The 17466-nt window shown below is 39.0% G+C and overlaps 1 protein-coding gene across 4 annotated transcripts in view; it reads right to left on the reverse strand.

Annotated features, from left to right (window-relative positions):
• Positions 1 to 587: 587 nt before the first annotated feature.
• The window catches only part of LOC137355472 (alpha-internexin-like), a 36477-nt gene continuing 19598 nt past the window's right edge, over positions 588 to 17466 (reverse strand). For 3 of the 4 annotated variants that reach the window (XM_068020628.1, XM_068020627.1, XM_068020629.1), the window contains exons 3-5: positions 10698 to 10949; positions 5643 to 5767; positions 588 to 2739 (exon numbers count right to left, since the gene is read on the reverse strand). In XM_068020628.1, the coding sequence (XP_067876729.1) occupies positions 1014 to 2739; positions 5643 to 5767; positions 10698 to 10949 (2103 nt within the window). In that variant the 3' untranslated portion in view covers positions 588 to 1013. Of the gene's footprint in view, positions 2740 to 5642; positions 5768 to 5854; positions 7979 to 10697; positions 10950 to 17466 lie in introns of those variants that run through there. The other variant, XM_068020626.1, reaches the window with a different exon arrangement.

Genomic DNA, 17466 nt, shown 5'->3' on the forward strand with positions numbered 1-17466 from the left:
CATGGCCATGCAAATGAGCCACCGCGTTTGAAATTGCGGCGGCTCTGTGACACGGTACCCATGCAGGCGGGGCGCATCTTTTTACATCTGCTGCCTACTTCGGCGGCAGACTCTTAAAATGCAGCCATTATGTTTCTCCATGTGAAGCCCTGATGGAATAGATTATACATGTGAAAAGAATTGGCTTGTGAGCCTCATCCTTTATTGTCACACCTTCTCATCATTTGAGTTCCTTTATCAGGTCGATGGTATATGGTTCATTGTTCTTGAGCTAAATCAACCATTTTGAAAGCAGGAATGCATTTAGTATAATTTGACGTTCAAATTATGAAACATCAACAGAACTCCAGGGTCTTGGAGGGGAAAGAACCATTCACATTCACTCTATGGGAGATTGCTGTGAGCAAATTGGTTGCATTTGCCGACATAAAAAAAAATGGCTCCACTCTAAAAGTAATTAATTGGCTGTGCCATACTTTGAGATGTCCTGAGGAGATGCAATATAAATTCCAGTTCTTTCTAAACAGATAAAACATCCCAAAGTAAATAAATCACAGTGAAACAGATCCATTTTCTTTGACAAAGTGCATTTATTTGTGAATGGCATGTCGATTGCTACTTGTTCATTGCTTATACTTGTAGCAACTATTAGTATGTTATCTCATCGAGGACTCAAAAATGTCTGAATTCAAATACGCAATGCGCATGTATTGAAATATATTAAAATCAACAGGAAAATTAAGGCTTTTTCTGTTGTATTTGACTCCATAGACATCAAAACTATTTCTCAAAGTCAAAGGTATTTGTAAGCACCCCATGGGAATGGCAATGTTTAATTGTGCAATTAGTCATGCAACAATAAATTAAAATTGAAATTATTCCCCTGAGAAAATCCCATACTTCCTATTGCAGAAACATACATTTCATTTCTATGTTCTTAAATTGCTGAAGTGCCAGGCCTTTACAGTATAACATGCATTTCTTACTATCTGATCAATTACATTTTCTCTTATTCATCTACTTTCTTTGGTCTCATTTTTAGTATCTGATGAAGCTGTCACAGACTTTTCTTCCTTTTTTGTTTCTTCAATCACTTCTTTTTTCACTGTGCTGGTAACTGAGACTTTCATGGTCTCTTCCTTGCTCTTGATGCTTTCCTCCGTAATTTTCTGAATGACCTCCGGTGAGGCTTTTGTTGTTTTCTTCTCAGCTTCAACTTCTTTTTCTTCTTTATCTAATTTGATATCCAAGCCGTTTATGATGGCCTCCGGTGTTTTGTCTACAGACTCCGTGCTCTTGCTTTCAGAATTGTCACTTGCAACTTTTTCTTCTACTTTCTCCGCTTCTGAGGCTTTCACTGTTTTTTCTTCACTTTCTTTGCTATCCTCTTTTTTCTCTCTATCTTTGTCAACTTTCTTTTCTTCCAATGTTGGTATTTCCTTGTCTTTGTTTACTTCTTTCTCCTCCTTCTTAGAGATATCAGACTTTTTATCTTCGACTTTTTCTTCTTTTGATTGTTCTTTAGACTTTTCTGTTTGCCCAGAAGTTTCTGACACCTTTGTTTCTTCACTTGCTTCTACTTTCTCGACTTTGATTTTCTGTTTTTCATTATCTTTTGCTAATTCTTGAGGAGCAGCTTCTTTTTCATCTGCTTTCATCTTTTCTTTCACTTTCTGTGATTCGTGCTCTGGCTTATCCAATTGCGTTCTATCCTTACTTTCCTCTGCAATTTTCTCAGCAGCAAATTCAAGTTCATCTTTTTGGTTTGTGCTTGTTCCTTTTGACTCCTCTTTTTGCTGAGTCACATGGTCTTCATCCTGTTTCTTGGCATTACTTTTGTCTGCAGCATTGCCTGCCTCAGTCTGATCTTCCTCAATAGCTGCTTGCTCCTCACTTTCAGCTCCATCTTCCGTGCTTGCAATTCCCTCCTCATCAGCCTCTGCTTTTGTTTCAGCCGCTTCTCGCTCTTTGGTCTCTTTTGGTCCTGTTGTTTCTTCTTTGCTCTGTTTTCCTTCAGCAACTGTTTCCTCTTCAGTGTCTTTTGTTTCTGTAGTTTTTTGCTGTTCAGCCTTGTCTTTTGTCTCAGTAGTCTCTCGTTCTTCAGACTCTTTTGTCTCTGTAGCCTTTTCCTCTTCAGCTTCTTTAGAATCTGCAGTTTCTTCTTCAACGTCTTCTTTTGTTTCAACAGTATCTAGCTGTTCAGTCTCTTTTGTTTTTGTAGATTCTTCTTCAGCCTTTGTTTCTGTAGTCTCTTCTACTTCACTCTTTTCTTTTGTTTCAGCACTTTCCTTCTCTTCAGATTCCTTTGTTGCCATCTTTTCCTCCTCTTCAGCTTCTTTACTCTCTACAGCTTCTTCCTCTGCACTCTCTTCTTTTGTTTCACTAGTTCTCTCAGCTTCCTCATCATCTGAAGCTTCAGCTGTTGTTGCCTCATCCTTTTCTTCATCATCTTCCTGCTTAGTTTGGTCATCCTCATCATTTTTTTCACCAGAGCCATCATCAGAGATAACTGTTAGAACAGTATCTTCCAACTCTGCCATATGAACTTCCTTTGTTGTTTCGCTTATAATTTCTTCTACAAATTTGTACTGAGGTGCAACCTTTGTGGGGGTACTCTTGGTCTTCGATGTAACATAAACTGAATGAGTCATGGGTTGTGCTTGTCTGTATGTAAATGAAGGAGGAGTGAAGCTCCCTGCAATTGAGCCAAATCTTGTCTCTTCACCTTCAAGAAGTTTCCTTAGTAAAGAAAAAAGAACATAGTTATGTGCTTATAAGATGCATTAAACTTGTGCATGTACAAATGAAACAATGTTCAATGATGTTAAAACTACTGTAGACAATTTGGTATCAACAAATTCTATTTTTTGTTCCACATTCTCCTGGTTTGTATTTCTCCTTCTCCTTAAGTCCTTCAAGCAAAGTATCATGAAATTAAGCAAATGACCTGTTCCAAGACCCTTGTCCCTGCTGCTTTAGGCTACTGTACATGGAGGAAAGTAACATAGAGTGACTAGCTCTCCTTGTTTTTATCCTAATTTTCTAAAAACACAATGTTTGCACAATACACATGGCTTTCCCAAGGTAGTGTTACTGCGGCTAGTTGTGTGTTTCATGAAGAATCATCAACGCAAACCTGAACATTTAAAAATGCTTTTTTCAAATTCTATCCTTTTTCTTCTGAGTTGGTAACACTTTTGCTTCTGAGTCATAAGGTTGTGGGTTCAAGGCCCACTTCAGGAGTTGAGCATAAAGATCAAGGCAGAACTGAGGGAGTGCTGCACTGTTGGAGGTGCTGTCTTTCGGATGAGACATTAAACTGACGCCCTATCTACCCTCTCGGGTTGACGTAAAAAATCCCATGGCACTAATGAGAAGAAGAGCAGGGGAGTTTTCCCCTGTGTCTTGACCAATGTTTATCCCTCAATCAACATCACAAAAACAGATCATCTGGTCATTAGCTCATTGCTGCTTGTGGAAGTTTGCTCATTGCTGTGTACAAATTGACCACTGTGTTTCCTACATTACAACCATGTCTACACTTCAAAAGCACTTCATTGGCTGTCAAGCACTTTGGGACCTCTGGTGGTCATAAAAGGCACTATATAAATGCAAGTCTTTTTTTCTTTTGGAGTTGAAATACAGACTGAAATCCAATCCTGCCCTCACCCAGTGTCTATATACATCTGTTCTCCATCTGGAATCACCCCTCCAACTTAAAATATTTGTTATTACATGGCATTAACTCCCTTATTTATTTCATGAAGTCCTGTTGCAGTAACCTTGAAACACTTTATTTTAAATATATTCCATATGATGTAACATTGAAACGTCATTGACATTCTTCGGATAACTATCCATGTTGATGCTGAAATGCAGCATGTGAACTTTGAAAAAAATAAAATGTTGTCTCTAGATTAGAATTATGCTCATAAATCAGTCAAGCCTCATTGAGAATGGACACTAATCACCTGCATCTTCAGAATAATATTGCCACCTTTAGTGTAGCTGACTTTGGTTGGGGTGGGTCAACCTATTTCTCCCAAACCTCAGAGTAGAGAAATATCGTACAAAATGCTTTAAGAAAAATCAATCCGATTAATTTATTATAGAATTATAATAGAAACCTTCCTGAATTCGAATTATGCTTTGAAAAAGTGTTTTGGCGCAACTGATTTGGAAGGTAAATTCTAAAATGCGTCAAAGGATTTGTTCCAAAACCTTTCAAGGATTCCTCCCTAGAAATATCATCCCTGCAATGTGAAGATAAAAATATAAAAGATAGTTGTTTTTTTTAAAACGTTAAGTTCAACCCTGGTCTATGTCCCCACTATGTTGTTGAGGGGAACGATCAGGTCATTTCCTTGTCTGGGGTGTATCACAAATACCGCTTGTGGCCAGTAAAGGGAATGCTTTCAGTGACCAACTTTGCGGCTGTTCCCCTGAGCTTCCCCCTCCCCCAGCAAACTGCAGCATCCGAACACTGCATTGTACTTCATGCTGCAGCTGCACTGAACACTGCTCCAATCCACCTGACATTACAATTAAGAAACTAGCTGCACTTTGATATTTTCAGTTTGTTGCAGCCTCGTTACCTGACTGCTGCTTTCGACTCTTCTTGTGGTTGATTGCTCGTGGAGATTGCACAGACCCCGAGGGTTTTGTCCATTGAGTGATTTGCAACCTCCCGTTCCTCAGCACTCCATTCTCCCCACACTGTACTTGTGTAATCAATGGAAATATTGCATTACACCATCCTTGGTTTATTAAGATTCAAGTTTGTGACACTTACCCCAGCCTCCGTTAATTTTAACCCTTTCAGCACCGATTGTCCTTTACGACTTTGGAAATACATGGAGAGTCCCCTTTGCGGGATCTAACGGCGTTAAGACATTCCACACCTTAAACTATATAATCAGATAAGGGCTCTTAAAATACAAGGTTCTTGGAATGAAGTGTTCTGCCTTTTGATTTTGGTGCAGGGTTGCAACTTTATTGCTTAGTCAGTGAAAATATTTTCACCGTAACTTTTTCTTTACAGATTTTTCCCCTTTGTAGAGAAAAAAAATCTTTGCATTGAATAATACAGTTCTGTTTTCTAGTTTCTCTGCAGCTTTTAACCGTTTTCACATCTTCGTTATTTTGACGGGATGGTGTTCGCCACTTGTAGAAATTACTGATTAATCTAACTGCGAGCAGTGCAGACAGAATAGCTGGTTAGCTATTGATGATTGGTAAGTATTGATGACCACTAGATTAGACTATTAGCCAGGGCTAGAATATAGGAAGGATAAATAATTAGCCCTGAAAACAATAATTTAACGCTCACTTAATTTATTAATCCTAATATAATAAATGAATGGATGGTCTAAACTAAGGGGCGCTAATCTCTGTCTCTGAGCTTTATAATCATATTCAGAAATACTGCAGAGGTATGGGGAGCAACAGGTCACTGACGCAAATTATTTAACTCTTTGCAGAGTCACTGCAGCTTATTCTGCACATTTTCAGAGGGATTAAAAAAAAATATTCTGCGCTGTGTGTTTTTGTGGTTATGTCTGAACCCGGTGTGTGACATTATCAAGATCCCAGTATCGTTCAGTTCCAGGTTAGGTACAGTTGGAAGTTATAATTATCCCTACCTGTAGGAGGCAATCTCTACATCTAAAGCCATTTTGACATTCAGTAGATCTTGATATTCCCTCAGGTGGTGACTCATTTCCCATTTTGTATTTTTAAGCTCGTTTTCTAATTGTTGAATGGTATCCTGTAAAACAAAACGCGTTCTTTTAAAGGTTACAATACCAGTGGAAAGTAAATGAAGCAAAGCGGTATAGTACTGCAGTATTCTCACCTGATATTGTACTAATTCTGCATCATGCCTTTCTTCAATGTCATTTAGCTGTTTTTCCAAAGATTCTTTGGTTCCTCTCACTGTCTCCAGCTCGATGCTCTTTGATTGTAACTGTTTGCGATACTCACTGATCTCTTGTCTTGTGCTCTGTAGAGCTTCATTGTTGATTGCTGCTGCTTCATTGAGTTTGGCCACTCTGGATGTGAACCATTCCTCTGTTTGCTGCATGTTGACATTGGTGTATCCTTCCATCTGAGCTCGAATCTCTCTCAGGGCTCCCGTCAGATCAGGCTTCATGAAATCTTTCATTTCAACACTAACCTGTGAAGCTTGGATCTGAGAGAACAGATCAGCCACCTCTTCCTCGTGATTGCTCTTCAGGAACCCGATTTCATCCATGAGAGATTGCGCTTTCTTCTCGAGTTCTAACTTCATCAAGTGAGCATCCTCTCTGTCTTTCTTACAGACTCGAATATTTGTTTCTAGCTCATCTCGAACGCGTGCTTCCTCCTCGAACTTTCCCTTCATCTGCTGCAGATCTTCCCCCAGGTGTTCCCGATCCAGGAGGACCTGTGTCTTCTGGTTCTCAATTTCCTGGATGAGGTTGCGCAGTTCCCTGATCTCTGGCTCGTAGATGTTAGCCAGGCGCGAAGAAGAAGTTTGCTTTTGCCTTCGGTCTATGATTTCTGCCTCCAGCCCCTTGTTCTGTTGTTCCAGCTGCCTGACCTTGTCAATGTAACCGGCAAAGCGGTCATTAAGCCCCTGCATCAACTCCTTCTCATTGATACTGACCACTTTGTGCTCTCCATTGAAGAGAGCCGAGTGACTGAGATCAACGCTCTCTGAGGATCTCTGGGTTACTGGGCAGTACCCCCGGGCACTGGACAGACTGGTGCGCTTGAAAGAGGAGCTGATGCTGCCAGGTCCTCTGGACCAGTTCTGGACGCGGAAAGCAGGGGCTGAGAAGCCCAGGTTCCGAGCCAGATTCCTGGAAGGGTCTGTGTGCACCTTCCGGTAAGGGGAACCGCCGAGAGAATCCCAGCTGTAGCTCATGGTGCTGCTGCCGGAGTGTCTGCAACAGTGCAGTGTCCCTCCTCTCCCTCCGCCTTATATAGCGGGTGCAAAGACTGCAAAATCCATCCTTTCTGCTGTTTGCTATTCTAAAGGGGAATCTGCGATGAATGACGCATACAACTCTCACTTTCTCTCTGCTTTGCATTTAAAATGGCAATGTTCAAATGGAACTAAGAATAGAAAAAAAACTCTTCTGAAAAGCCATTACTTCAAATATTGACCAGCTATCTCGATTTTCACAGGGATTTTAAGTTAAAATATTATTTTGTTGACGCATGCGACTATGGCACTGAAACACTGACAGAAAAGATTGTGTTTTAGTGCTTGCTCTGAGAAGCTGATTATTTTTTATACACTTTTAAAAATAGTCCAGGAACTTTAACATTTCAGGTCTATCTATTAATTTCAGTATTTGAATGTACTGAACTCTTGACTGAGGGTATTTAGTAGAATTCCTGTTTGGAAAAATATATGGGATCATCTAAAGATGCTGAACAGGGCCAGGCGTTTTACCCATTCAAAATACCTCGACAACTGCAGTGTTTACCTCCTGCAGGGCAAATACACGTTCCCTTGTATTTACTTAGATATTTTCTGCTATTGAAGTCAAGAAACCGTGTATCCCAAAATCTCGAGACTTATAAATATGAAAATTGTTGAACTGGCTTTCAACCAAGTATTTCAGAGAACTTTTGTGTTTTTTTCTGCTGGGAATGAGACAGGCGAAGCTGTCAGTGAAACTGTATTGATTGGACGAGTCCCACGTTGCTGCTGAATTCTGCAGTGGTTTGAACTTGTAGCAAATGTGCACACCCTTCCCCCTTTTTATTGTAGATATTGAAAAGATTTCACTGTATCTGGAGTTGTCTAACTCAGCATTTATAACAGATAGTTCAATTAAACTGAGAAAACAGCAAATTCAAATTCACAAAGGGGAAACAATTAGCTGAACCTGAAGCTGACGGTTACTCAAACAATGATTCACAGAGTGTCTGATTCAAAAACCTCCGCATATTGAGGCCGAGCCGCAACTAAGCAGGGACCTTGTGACCAATCTGGTGACAAGAATAATACCTGTAAAAGAATCAATCAGTCTGCAGATTAAGATTTGTGCAGCTCTGGCGGAAAATATTAATTCATTCATAGGAATGAACTTCCTCTATCTGCTATTTAAATGAAGACATTAGCCTGTTTATTTTCAAAAAAATCTGATTTTAAATAGCCTATTGTGGATGTAGTGCAGGAGGGATTTCCATCTGAATGTATTAACTTTACTCATAGCAGATAATATCGAACAGCGCAATTTGAAGCCATGTTTTCTGACTGCCTGCAGTGTAATACAGCGATCATTAGTGATTGGCTTTCTGTTGTAAAAGGGTAATGACTCCGGTAAATAAATGTACAATCTCATTCCGAAATATGAATGGAGCCACTGGATTTAGTGTCTTCAGAACAGAAATATGTCACCCCTATCTGTAATATAAGTGAACTTCACAGCTACAGCATTCTAGTCAGCTGTCAGATTTCTTTCTAAGTATGACTGTCCTGACAAACAAACTCTAGCAATATCTGTGACAACACTGAATGTTCTCCTGGGGCATTTTCAAAAGAAGTTCTGCTTTTGCTGTTTGCTGACTAGCTTTGAATAAAATCCATGATGTGATTATATTTAGTATGTGCCATGCATTGTAAAACTGAAACAGGTCCTAGCACACATCTTTCTGTATGGCTGGAAATATGGTGCAAGCAATCTGTTCATATACATGATGCTGGATACAACAGAGTGGAAGCTATCATCAGTGCCAAATGTACATATGTTACAGTGAGTGCTGTACTCTGATCTGAAGCATTCTATTTTGAGAGTTGCCATTAATTTCTTTTCATCCCTAGGAGTCATTTTATGAGATATAGCTATGTTTCAGATTATAAATGACCTGCTTTTATGTAATTATATGTATTCCTTATATGGATGCTGGTGTTATGTGAATTTGCCATCAAATTGAATTGGTACGTATGATTTTACCAGTCACTGTTCCCAATACTATCAAAGCCTTATCTTTTCATATAAGTGAAATATTGACATCATAAACCATCCACAGTACTAATGGATCTAATTTGAGAATTCAGCCCATCCTTGTTCAATGTAGAAGCTTTCACAAAGAAAATATTTAATGTAAGATAACCAGTGAAAAGATTGCTAAAGTTACCATTTGCTCTGGAATTTACCTTTAAGTTGTACTAAGCTGCCTTTCAACTCTCATGTCTCCCAAATGGACTGGTGTGCATCACTGAGCTTTGGACTGTGCATTTTAAACATATATCTCCACTCTGCTTGTTGGTTTTCATTGGCTAGGAAGGTTAAATTCCAACTGCTTCTTTATTTTTTTTATCTCCCATTTCCTTCGCTGCCCTCCTTGCCTGAAGGTCTTGAGTTCTTGTTGCGATACAATGATATGGGTGGCAGTGGCTCCCTGCTACCTTATCCAAGTTGTGATTATTCATGCATGAGTCTTGACAGTGAGTGCCATCAGCTAACCCCACTGTAATAGACAGCACGGCTGAGCCCAGTTTCCCTCACTTGTATTTCTAGTAGGGGGTCTCCGTATAGTGATCAGGGCAAAAATCCAAGACAATTTCCCTTTCCATAACCCAGGAAATCCATGGCCAGTTGATATGCCCCCACTGTTGCACTGGCTGAGATTAATGAACAGAGAAAGCACAGAGCAGGGATTGAACCTGCTTGCAATAGAAATCTAATTGTTTCAGGTCTGCATAGTGTGATACCGTGCTATAAGGAGAAATGGTCTTGTGTTTTAATGTTACTGGATGCAGACATTGAACTGGTAAATGCGAGATTGATCATATACTGATTATTGTGCTGGTTTTCTGTGTTTTTTCCCCCATACATGCTCTTTTCCCTGACCCCTCCTTGCCTGATCTGTGTCTGCACAGTCAGCATAGTGAATCTAAAATCTACTTATATTTTAACCACAGTTCATATTATGTCACACATAATAAAATAAAAAAGTATATGCAAAATTCTGTTCATGAAAAAACAAGCACTAACTATGTCTTACTGGATATAGTAAATATTTGATGGCAAATAATTATATCAATTTTCACTTACTTAGGAAAAGGTCTATATAGATTATGACTGCTTGTGAATTCCATGACCCCTTTCCTATTGTAGAGTGAGAACTTGCATTTAACCATTTTTGCATCTCCCTTTGTTTTCTTTTTATGAAGAGAAAGTTATACTGCTTGAATAATGGACTGTTATCTTGTAATGGTGGCCTGATAGTGGAGTTGATCTGTTGGAAGTGATATTATCTGTAGTTTTCTTCTTTTCCTATTGTGCATCTAATAGACAAATATCTGTTAATATTAGTAGCATGATATGATAGACCGGACGACATCTTTCTGTGCTGTGTCATTCTATGATTCTTTCAGGACACTTTTATTTTAAGAAATTCAAAATTCAGACCTACTCTACATTGTACATGAGGATTATTATAAGATTAAAACATACTAGGGATCATTTTCCAAAACTGTGCTGTCAGTGGAGAACCTTTCCCAGTGGGTATGCAATTAAAATTTGAGTGTGCACTGTGCAGACTATCAGACCATTAATGTCCTTTTGTTTTTTCACATTGACTGTAATTTTCATAGTTTTTCATTAATATTGCTTGTACATGCACTCTCACTGTAACTCCTGGTAGCCGCAGTTTTCAAAGATGAAATGCTCATTCATTGTCCATCTATTGCTTACTTTTGCTTCAGTTGATAAATGCTGTGAAATTCCTTTAATGATGCTCAGTTTGAACTGTTGTTCTGAGAGGGATAGTGGTGTCTTTGTTTTATGGCCCATCAACACTTTTGCTGGTGATGTAATTCCAACTTCAGGTGTGTTATGGAAATCGAGCAGAGCTGGATATGTGTCTTGATGTTTGTTTTCTCCATCTGATTTTCTCGCCTTCCCATTAGACGGTGTACACATCGTGAGGAGGATCTGCATATGAAGCTGTAGGCATCACTAATATTTTTGAACACCATATTTACAAACTGGGGTGCAATATTTGAAACTACTTCTGTATCTATCAAACTTCTGCTGAAATGGGCAATAAGATTGTAAGTGTAGGTATTAGTTAACTTATTAAATTAAAAAAAAATTGTAAAGTAGTCTTTGATCATATATTGCTTTTACATTATAATTTGTACATTGCAACAGTGACTACACTTCAAAGTATTTCATTGACTATAAAGCACCTTGGGATATCCTTGTTATACTCTAGAAAGCAAGTTGGTGGAGGATAGAACTGGAGCCAATCTTTACATGTTTTTATATTTATTTACAGTGTTACACATTACAAGCATACACCTCCCAACCCAACAAATGCGGTTTCAGTCTATGACTATTTATAGGGATTCAAGTGAATCACCAGTTAATGCCTACCATCTGCATACAATTAAACACAATTAATATACAACTAACAGTCCTGAAGTCATGAAAGGCACTATAGAAATGCAGTCTTTCTTTTCTTCAATAAAATTCAAATATACTGGTTCCAACTTTCAACCACTGTCTGCTTGGAATGTCATGTGCTTACATTGCTTGTTCCATACTTGACTTCTGTATGGGATTTATGTTGGATATTGACTAGTTAAGTCTGCAACGTGTGCTGAGATTCCAGATGCTAACAAGACAGCTCTTGCTATCCTTTTGGATTTTTCAATTCTTTGTGGCTTTGCCAACGTACGTTTTCTCAGGGTGGCAGGGACATAAACTTTGTGATGTTTGATTTGTTGGCTGGGGAAATGCTGACTTCTGCCTTATTAAGGACTTGGCAGACTTTTTCAAAAGTGGGGGACTTTGAGAGAGAGAGTGTAGGGGAAAACATGTGGGTGTGAAGTGACTTATTTGGTGAGACAACCTTTTATTTATTAAACGTTCTGGGCTCTCACTTGTGTTCTCCTTTTTGTGACAGCTCACTCTCCTGGTCCACTTCCTCTCCTTCTTGTGAACCCTTCTTTCTTTGTGGGGATGCTAAAGGATGACCTTCTATATCCATTGGTCCTGGTGAGTGAGTATCTACATGTAGGGAAGAAGTACTTCTGATAATGCCTGACTCGAAAAGAACCAATCCTCTTCCATGTGTTCATTCTCCTCCTTTTTCATAGTATCAGAATAAAGGTATTCCCATCGAGAAATCCATGTCTAGAGCACAAAGCAGAACTCTGAGCCTAGCTGAGTAAAAATAGCAGCAAAAGATCTAACTCAACCCTCACCGTACTACAAGGATTGCTGTGGAGGTAAAGAAACACCCAACTTCAGTAGTAGCACAGAAAATGGCCTCAGTATGATTTTTGCCTTAGAGATAACTTTCAGTAGCTCTTACCACCATGAATGCAGTGGCAGTAATTATTTGGGGCAGGATCAGGGTAGTAAATGGAGGGGAGAGGGGTAAAAGGGAAAGCCACACCTTTTGACCCCATGTGGTGGAATTTACTTGTGGTAGCATTTGCAGGGAACTGGTGTTTTTTGGGAGACGAATTCAGGCGTAGTTTTTTGTGGTTGATTTAGTTAGAGTTAGAGAGATACAGCACTAAAACAGGCCCTTCAGCCCACCGAGTCTGTGCTGACCATCAGCCACCCATTTATACTAATCCTACATTAATCGCATATTCCCTACCACATCCCCTCCTACATTAATCCCATATTCCCTACCACCTACCTACACTCGGGGCAATTTACCTATCAACCTGCAAGTCTTTGGCAGTGGGAAGAAACTGGAGCACCCGGAGAAAACCCACGCGGTCACAGGGAGAACATGCAAACTCCGCACAGGCAGTACCCAGAACTGAACCTAGGTCGCTGGAGCTGTGAGGCTGCGGTACTAACCACTGCGCCACTGTGCCGCCCATAAAGGTAGATTTAAGGTAGGAATCTTTAAGAACACATTTTCCTTTGTTGATGACCCCAAAAGCTGCTTCAAAATGGATGGAAATTAATTGGAGAATCCAAACCTAGATATCATGGACATATTTGATCACCTTTGTCATTTGTACGGTCTGTTTAAATTAGTTAGTTTCAATTCAATGCATCGGCTACATACCATTTCCTGTTGTTAAACGGTACTTTTTACAACATCATAAAATAATTTCAGATATGAAAGTGCATTTGGCCCATCTTAATTTACCCATCCAGAAGGATCCTAACATCACCCCACTGTAGTATCAAAGACTGTTTCAAATGATTCCAGATTATTTTGCCTCCACCAATCTATCTGGAAGTTTAGACCACATGTTGATCAAAGAAGAATTTCTTGATATCTGTCCTAAAATGATCTTTTACTAGTTTGAACCTGTGTGTCCTTGTTCCAATCCTGCAGTTCAATTTAAGTAAATATTCTGGATTAACATTTTCTACATCTTTCACAATACCTCTGCAAAATCACCTCTCAGATTCCTCCTTTCCAAGTCAAATAACCCAAGTCTATCCAGTCTTTGCTCATAATTCAGATCCTTGACATTGGAGATCAGCCTTGAGGCTTTTCCTTGCACTGTCTCCAGTGCCTGAATATCTTGTCTTTTTGGTGCCTTAGCACATTATTCAAGGTGTGATTCGACCAGAGAAGTATAAAGATTGAATATTAATATTTATATTCTAATGTTTTAGCTGTGTACATCAATATCCTATTAACTTTGTTGAATCATGCTGTAGTTCAGATGTCCTTAGTGTTGAATCTACAACAATAATTTGCATTTATATAGTGCCTGTAATGCAGACAAAATGTCCCAGAGTGCTTCACAGCAACATAATTTTTAAAAAATGGACGCCAACAACAAAAGAGATATTAGGAGAAATGGCCACGATTTTGGTTAAAAAGGTGGGTTTTACAGATGAGAGGGGTGGAAGGATTTAGGATTGGTACTCCAGAATGTGGGGCCTAGGGGGTTGAAGGCACAGAGGGGCAACGCACAAGAGACCAGAGCTGGAGGAACAGAGAATTTTGGGGCAGGGTGTTGTAGGGCTGGAGGTGATGACAGAGATAGAGAGGGGCAAGGCAGTGAAACATAACATGTTCTATTTTCCAATCGCTCTATGTTGTGATTGGGGTAGATCATCACCTTTTCATTAGAGTTACAAAATGTTATACCTACGTCTTTGTAAACTGACTGTGGCATAACAGGACATTGAGCTCCCCTGTTTCCAGTTTAAAATGAACAGTTCTGCCTTTCATCTTGCAATTGACTGTCCATTTAACATCATCAGTTTGAATCAGATTGTGTTTTTGCTATATGATGTGATAACTCTGTCCCACTTGCATATCTTATAGCATTGCCAGGACTGCACAGGTATTCAACAAATATCAAATGCTTTTCATAGGTCCAGATTCTTTTCTTTTAGTAATTTGGCTTGGACTCAAACATTTATGACACCAAGTATAATTGTATCTTTAAAAAATCTGTTTATGACTCGTTAAACTTTCCAGACTTTGTCTTTTTACCGATCTATTACAAATTGAACAATGCATCTTTAAAAAAAACTGAAACCTGATAATAAATAGATGGTTATTGTTTGTAATATTCTTCTAAGACTTCAAACGTGTTCATTAATACCTTCAGGTTCCATTCCTCACATTCAACATACACGAACATTTCATGCACCTCTATTGCCTCCTTACCCATCGCACACAGGTAGGTGTGTGGGCTGCAATCTCTCATATCTCCTATGCCTATTGCTATTGCACACATTTCAAAGTACTCCATCTATTTTACCATAGTTCTGTTCTAGTTTCAAATTCTTTAAACCTTCCATTAATAATAGTTCTGACACCATCTAAAGGTCTATGGCCTATTTGAACAACAACTATCAGGAGACTGACTGAAGCATGTCTCAATCGTTATTCAACATCTCTGTCTCTTTCCCTGAGGATGTGGTCTTTATATATCAATCCCATCTCAGAACCACTAGATAGTTTTATACAGTTTTAACGTATCATTGCAAGAGCAATGAACCTTGACAGCAATCTAGAGAATTGTGAGGAGAAGAAAGAATGTGGAAGAAGGCAATTTTGGCTCCACATTACAGTGAGTTATACAAACAAATACTCCATTAAAATAAAGGATTCAAGACTGTCATTTGAATGCATTAAATATTCCTATACCAATATTGCAGACAATAATTTCTAGGCACAGTTGCCAGAGGTGCTGCCACCTTTGTAACTTCCAAACTTTCAAGTATTTTACAGAGCAGTAGTAAAATTAACAGTTCCTAAGGGTGGAAATGGTACCATTAGGGATTGGTGCTTATCATGTGATACTCATCCTGTGGTATGTTGCTTTTTTCTAATGAAACAAAGCACAATGCCTAATTAATAACAATAGAGTCTACTGACCACAGTAATTATTTATTTTTTTATTTATTTAGAGATACAGCACTGAAACAGGCCCTTCGGCCCACTGAGTCTGTGCCGACCAACAAACACCCATTTATACTAACCCTACAGTAATCCCATATTCCCTACCACCTACCTACACTAGGGGCAGTTTGTAATGGCCAATTTACCTATCACTATTGCTAACAATAGGCCAGAATTTGCTGGGAAAATAATGGTGTGTTAAATGTGCACAGTGTTGATTGTGTGTAATTAACCCAGCAATTTGTCATGAGGAAGAGGTATTACATGAGTTGCGAATCGCCACAAATCTTTGGTCAATTTTCACTGCTGCACTGTTAGTCTTGTATAAATGTGAGCTCACTCTCAGGCTCCTTGTGAGTTTCAAGAAATTGTTGCATTTTCCCAGCAAATAGGCATTAAACTCAGAAAATTAGGGCTGGTAATTAAGAGCCTAAGGAATCTTTTAATGATGAGATTTATTTTCCTGCAATGCCACTCAATCTCTCTGGCCCAGAAAAGGAACAACTGAAACTGTAGACTCTCATTCCTACAGGTAGTAAATTGTTCTTAGAGGTTTTTAAAAAAAATTAAAATGCAATTTAATAAAAATCATTTCTTTTTCTTTCTTTTTTTCTCTCTTGATCCAATATTTATTTCCCTCTCTTATTTCTCTCTCTGTATCTGATTTGACTCCAATTCACACTATTTTCTTCTGTGTCATTCCTCTGTTCCTTTCTCAATCATTAAATCTCACTGGTTAAGGAGCTAGATTGTTGGTCATGTCATTCACCAAGGTCTCAGATGTTGCGTTGACCTCGCACTTCCAGAAACTTGCAGTGCAAACATTTTTTAATCTGAAGAGTGGGGAGAAAAATATAACTAACGGGAATGAGATTTGAGTCACTTTGAGTCACTAACACTATGAGATTCCAGCTCCACCAAGTTCTGGGCCAATGTTAATCATTCAAGTGTAGTAAATGGAGCAAAATTGAGAGAGTTTTGACTTCACCAGTCAAGGTTATCTCATTGCAGGATCTAATACTGCATTCACATGCTACACATTTATGCAAAGCCAAACTAAATTTGGACCGGGAATTGGTTATAAAGGCCTGAACTGGCTCCAAAGCAAAGCAGAGTTAGATGTCCCCTTCCAGCTCAAATGCTTCAAACACATGGCCCCTTACTTTAAATATTTTTCATGGTTTAGTCTGTATGCAGGCTATCAACGTCCTTCACACTGGCTGTCTATACTGTGCTGTGCTGTGCCAAACAGGTAAGTTGAAGGCCTCAGGCCTCTACGTGTGATAATGTAAGGAGTGGGGGCCAACATCACGTTATCATCCCTTACGTCTTTTATATGCTTTAATCCTTTTGCAGCATTTCTTTTATGTTGAATGATTTTCACAATATTATCTCATATATTCTTAGGAGGCTGTTAGCATTTCTTCAGAGGTGCTATCAACAACCTAATAAAGTTTCACATAAGCATTATTGAGGATTTATCGTGAGCTGCACACCAATTGGGGTTTTCATAAGAATTCAGTGCGTTGAACAAAGTGACTCAATGCGCACTGCACTCTGAAATTATATTGAGAAAATAAATCATACAGAACTGCATGGACTTAAATGTTGATTTTTAAATATCAGTTATTCGCACATCACTATCTCTACCTTATAATACCAATATAAAAATTAAAAACACTCATGGCACTTGATAGAGTGGATACCAGGAAGATGTTTCCTCTTTTGGGGGAGACAAGAACTATGCGACACAGTTTAAAAATAAGGGTCTCCCGTTTAAGACAGAGATGAGGAGAAATATTTTCTCTCAGAGGGTCATTAGTCTGTGGAATTCTCTTCCCCAGAAACAGCGGAGGCTGGGTCATTGAATTTATTGAAGGTTAAGTTAGATGTTTGATAGACAAAGGAGTCAAGGGTTATGGGGGGCAGACAGGAAAGTGGAGTTTTGACCACAATCAGATCAGTCATGATCTTATCGAATGGTGGAGCAGGCTTGAAGGGCCAAATGGACTACTCCTGTTCCTGTGTTCCTACGTCTGGCAACATCTGTGGAGAGATGACCTTTCATCAAATTCCATTATTATTGTGAGAAAGTGTGGAAAGATTTTGAAGGAC

Source organism: Heterodontus francisci, chromosome 42, assembly GCF_036365525.1.
Source record: "Heterodontus francisci isolate sHetFra1 chromosome 42, sHetFra1.hap1, whole genome shotgun sequence".
Taxonomy (NCBI): domain Eukaryota; kingdom Metazoa; phylum Chordata; class Chondrichthyes; order Heterodontiformes; family Heterodontidae; genus Heterodontus; species Heterodontus francisci.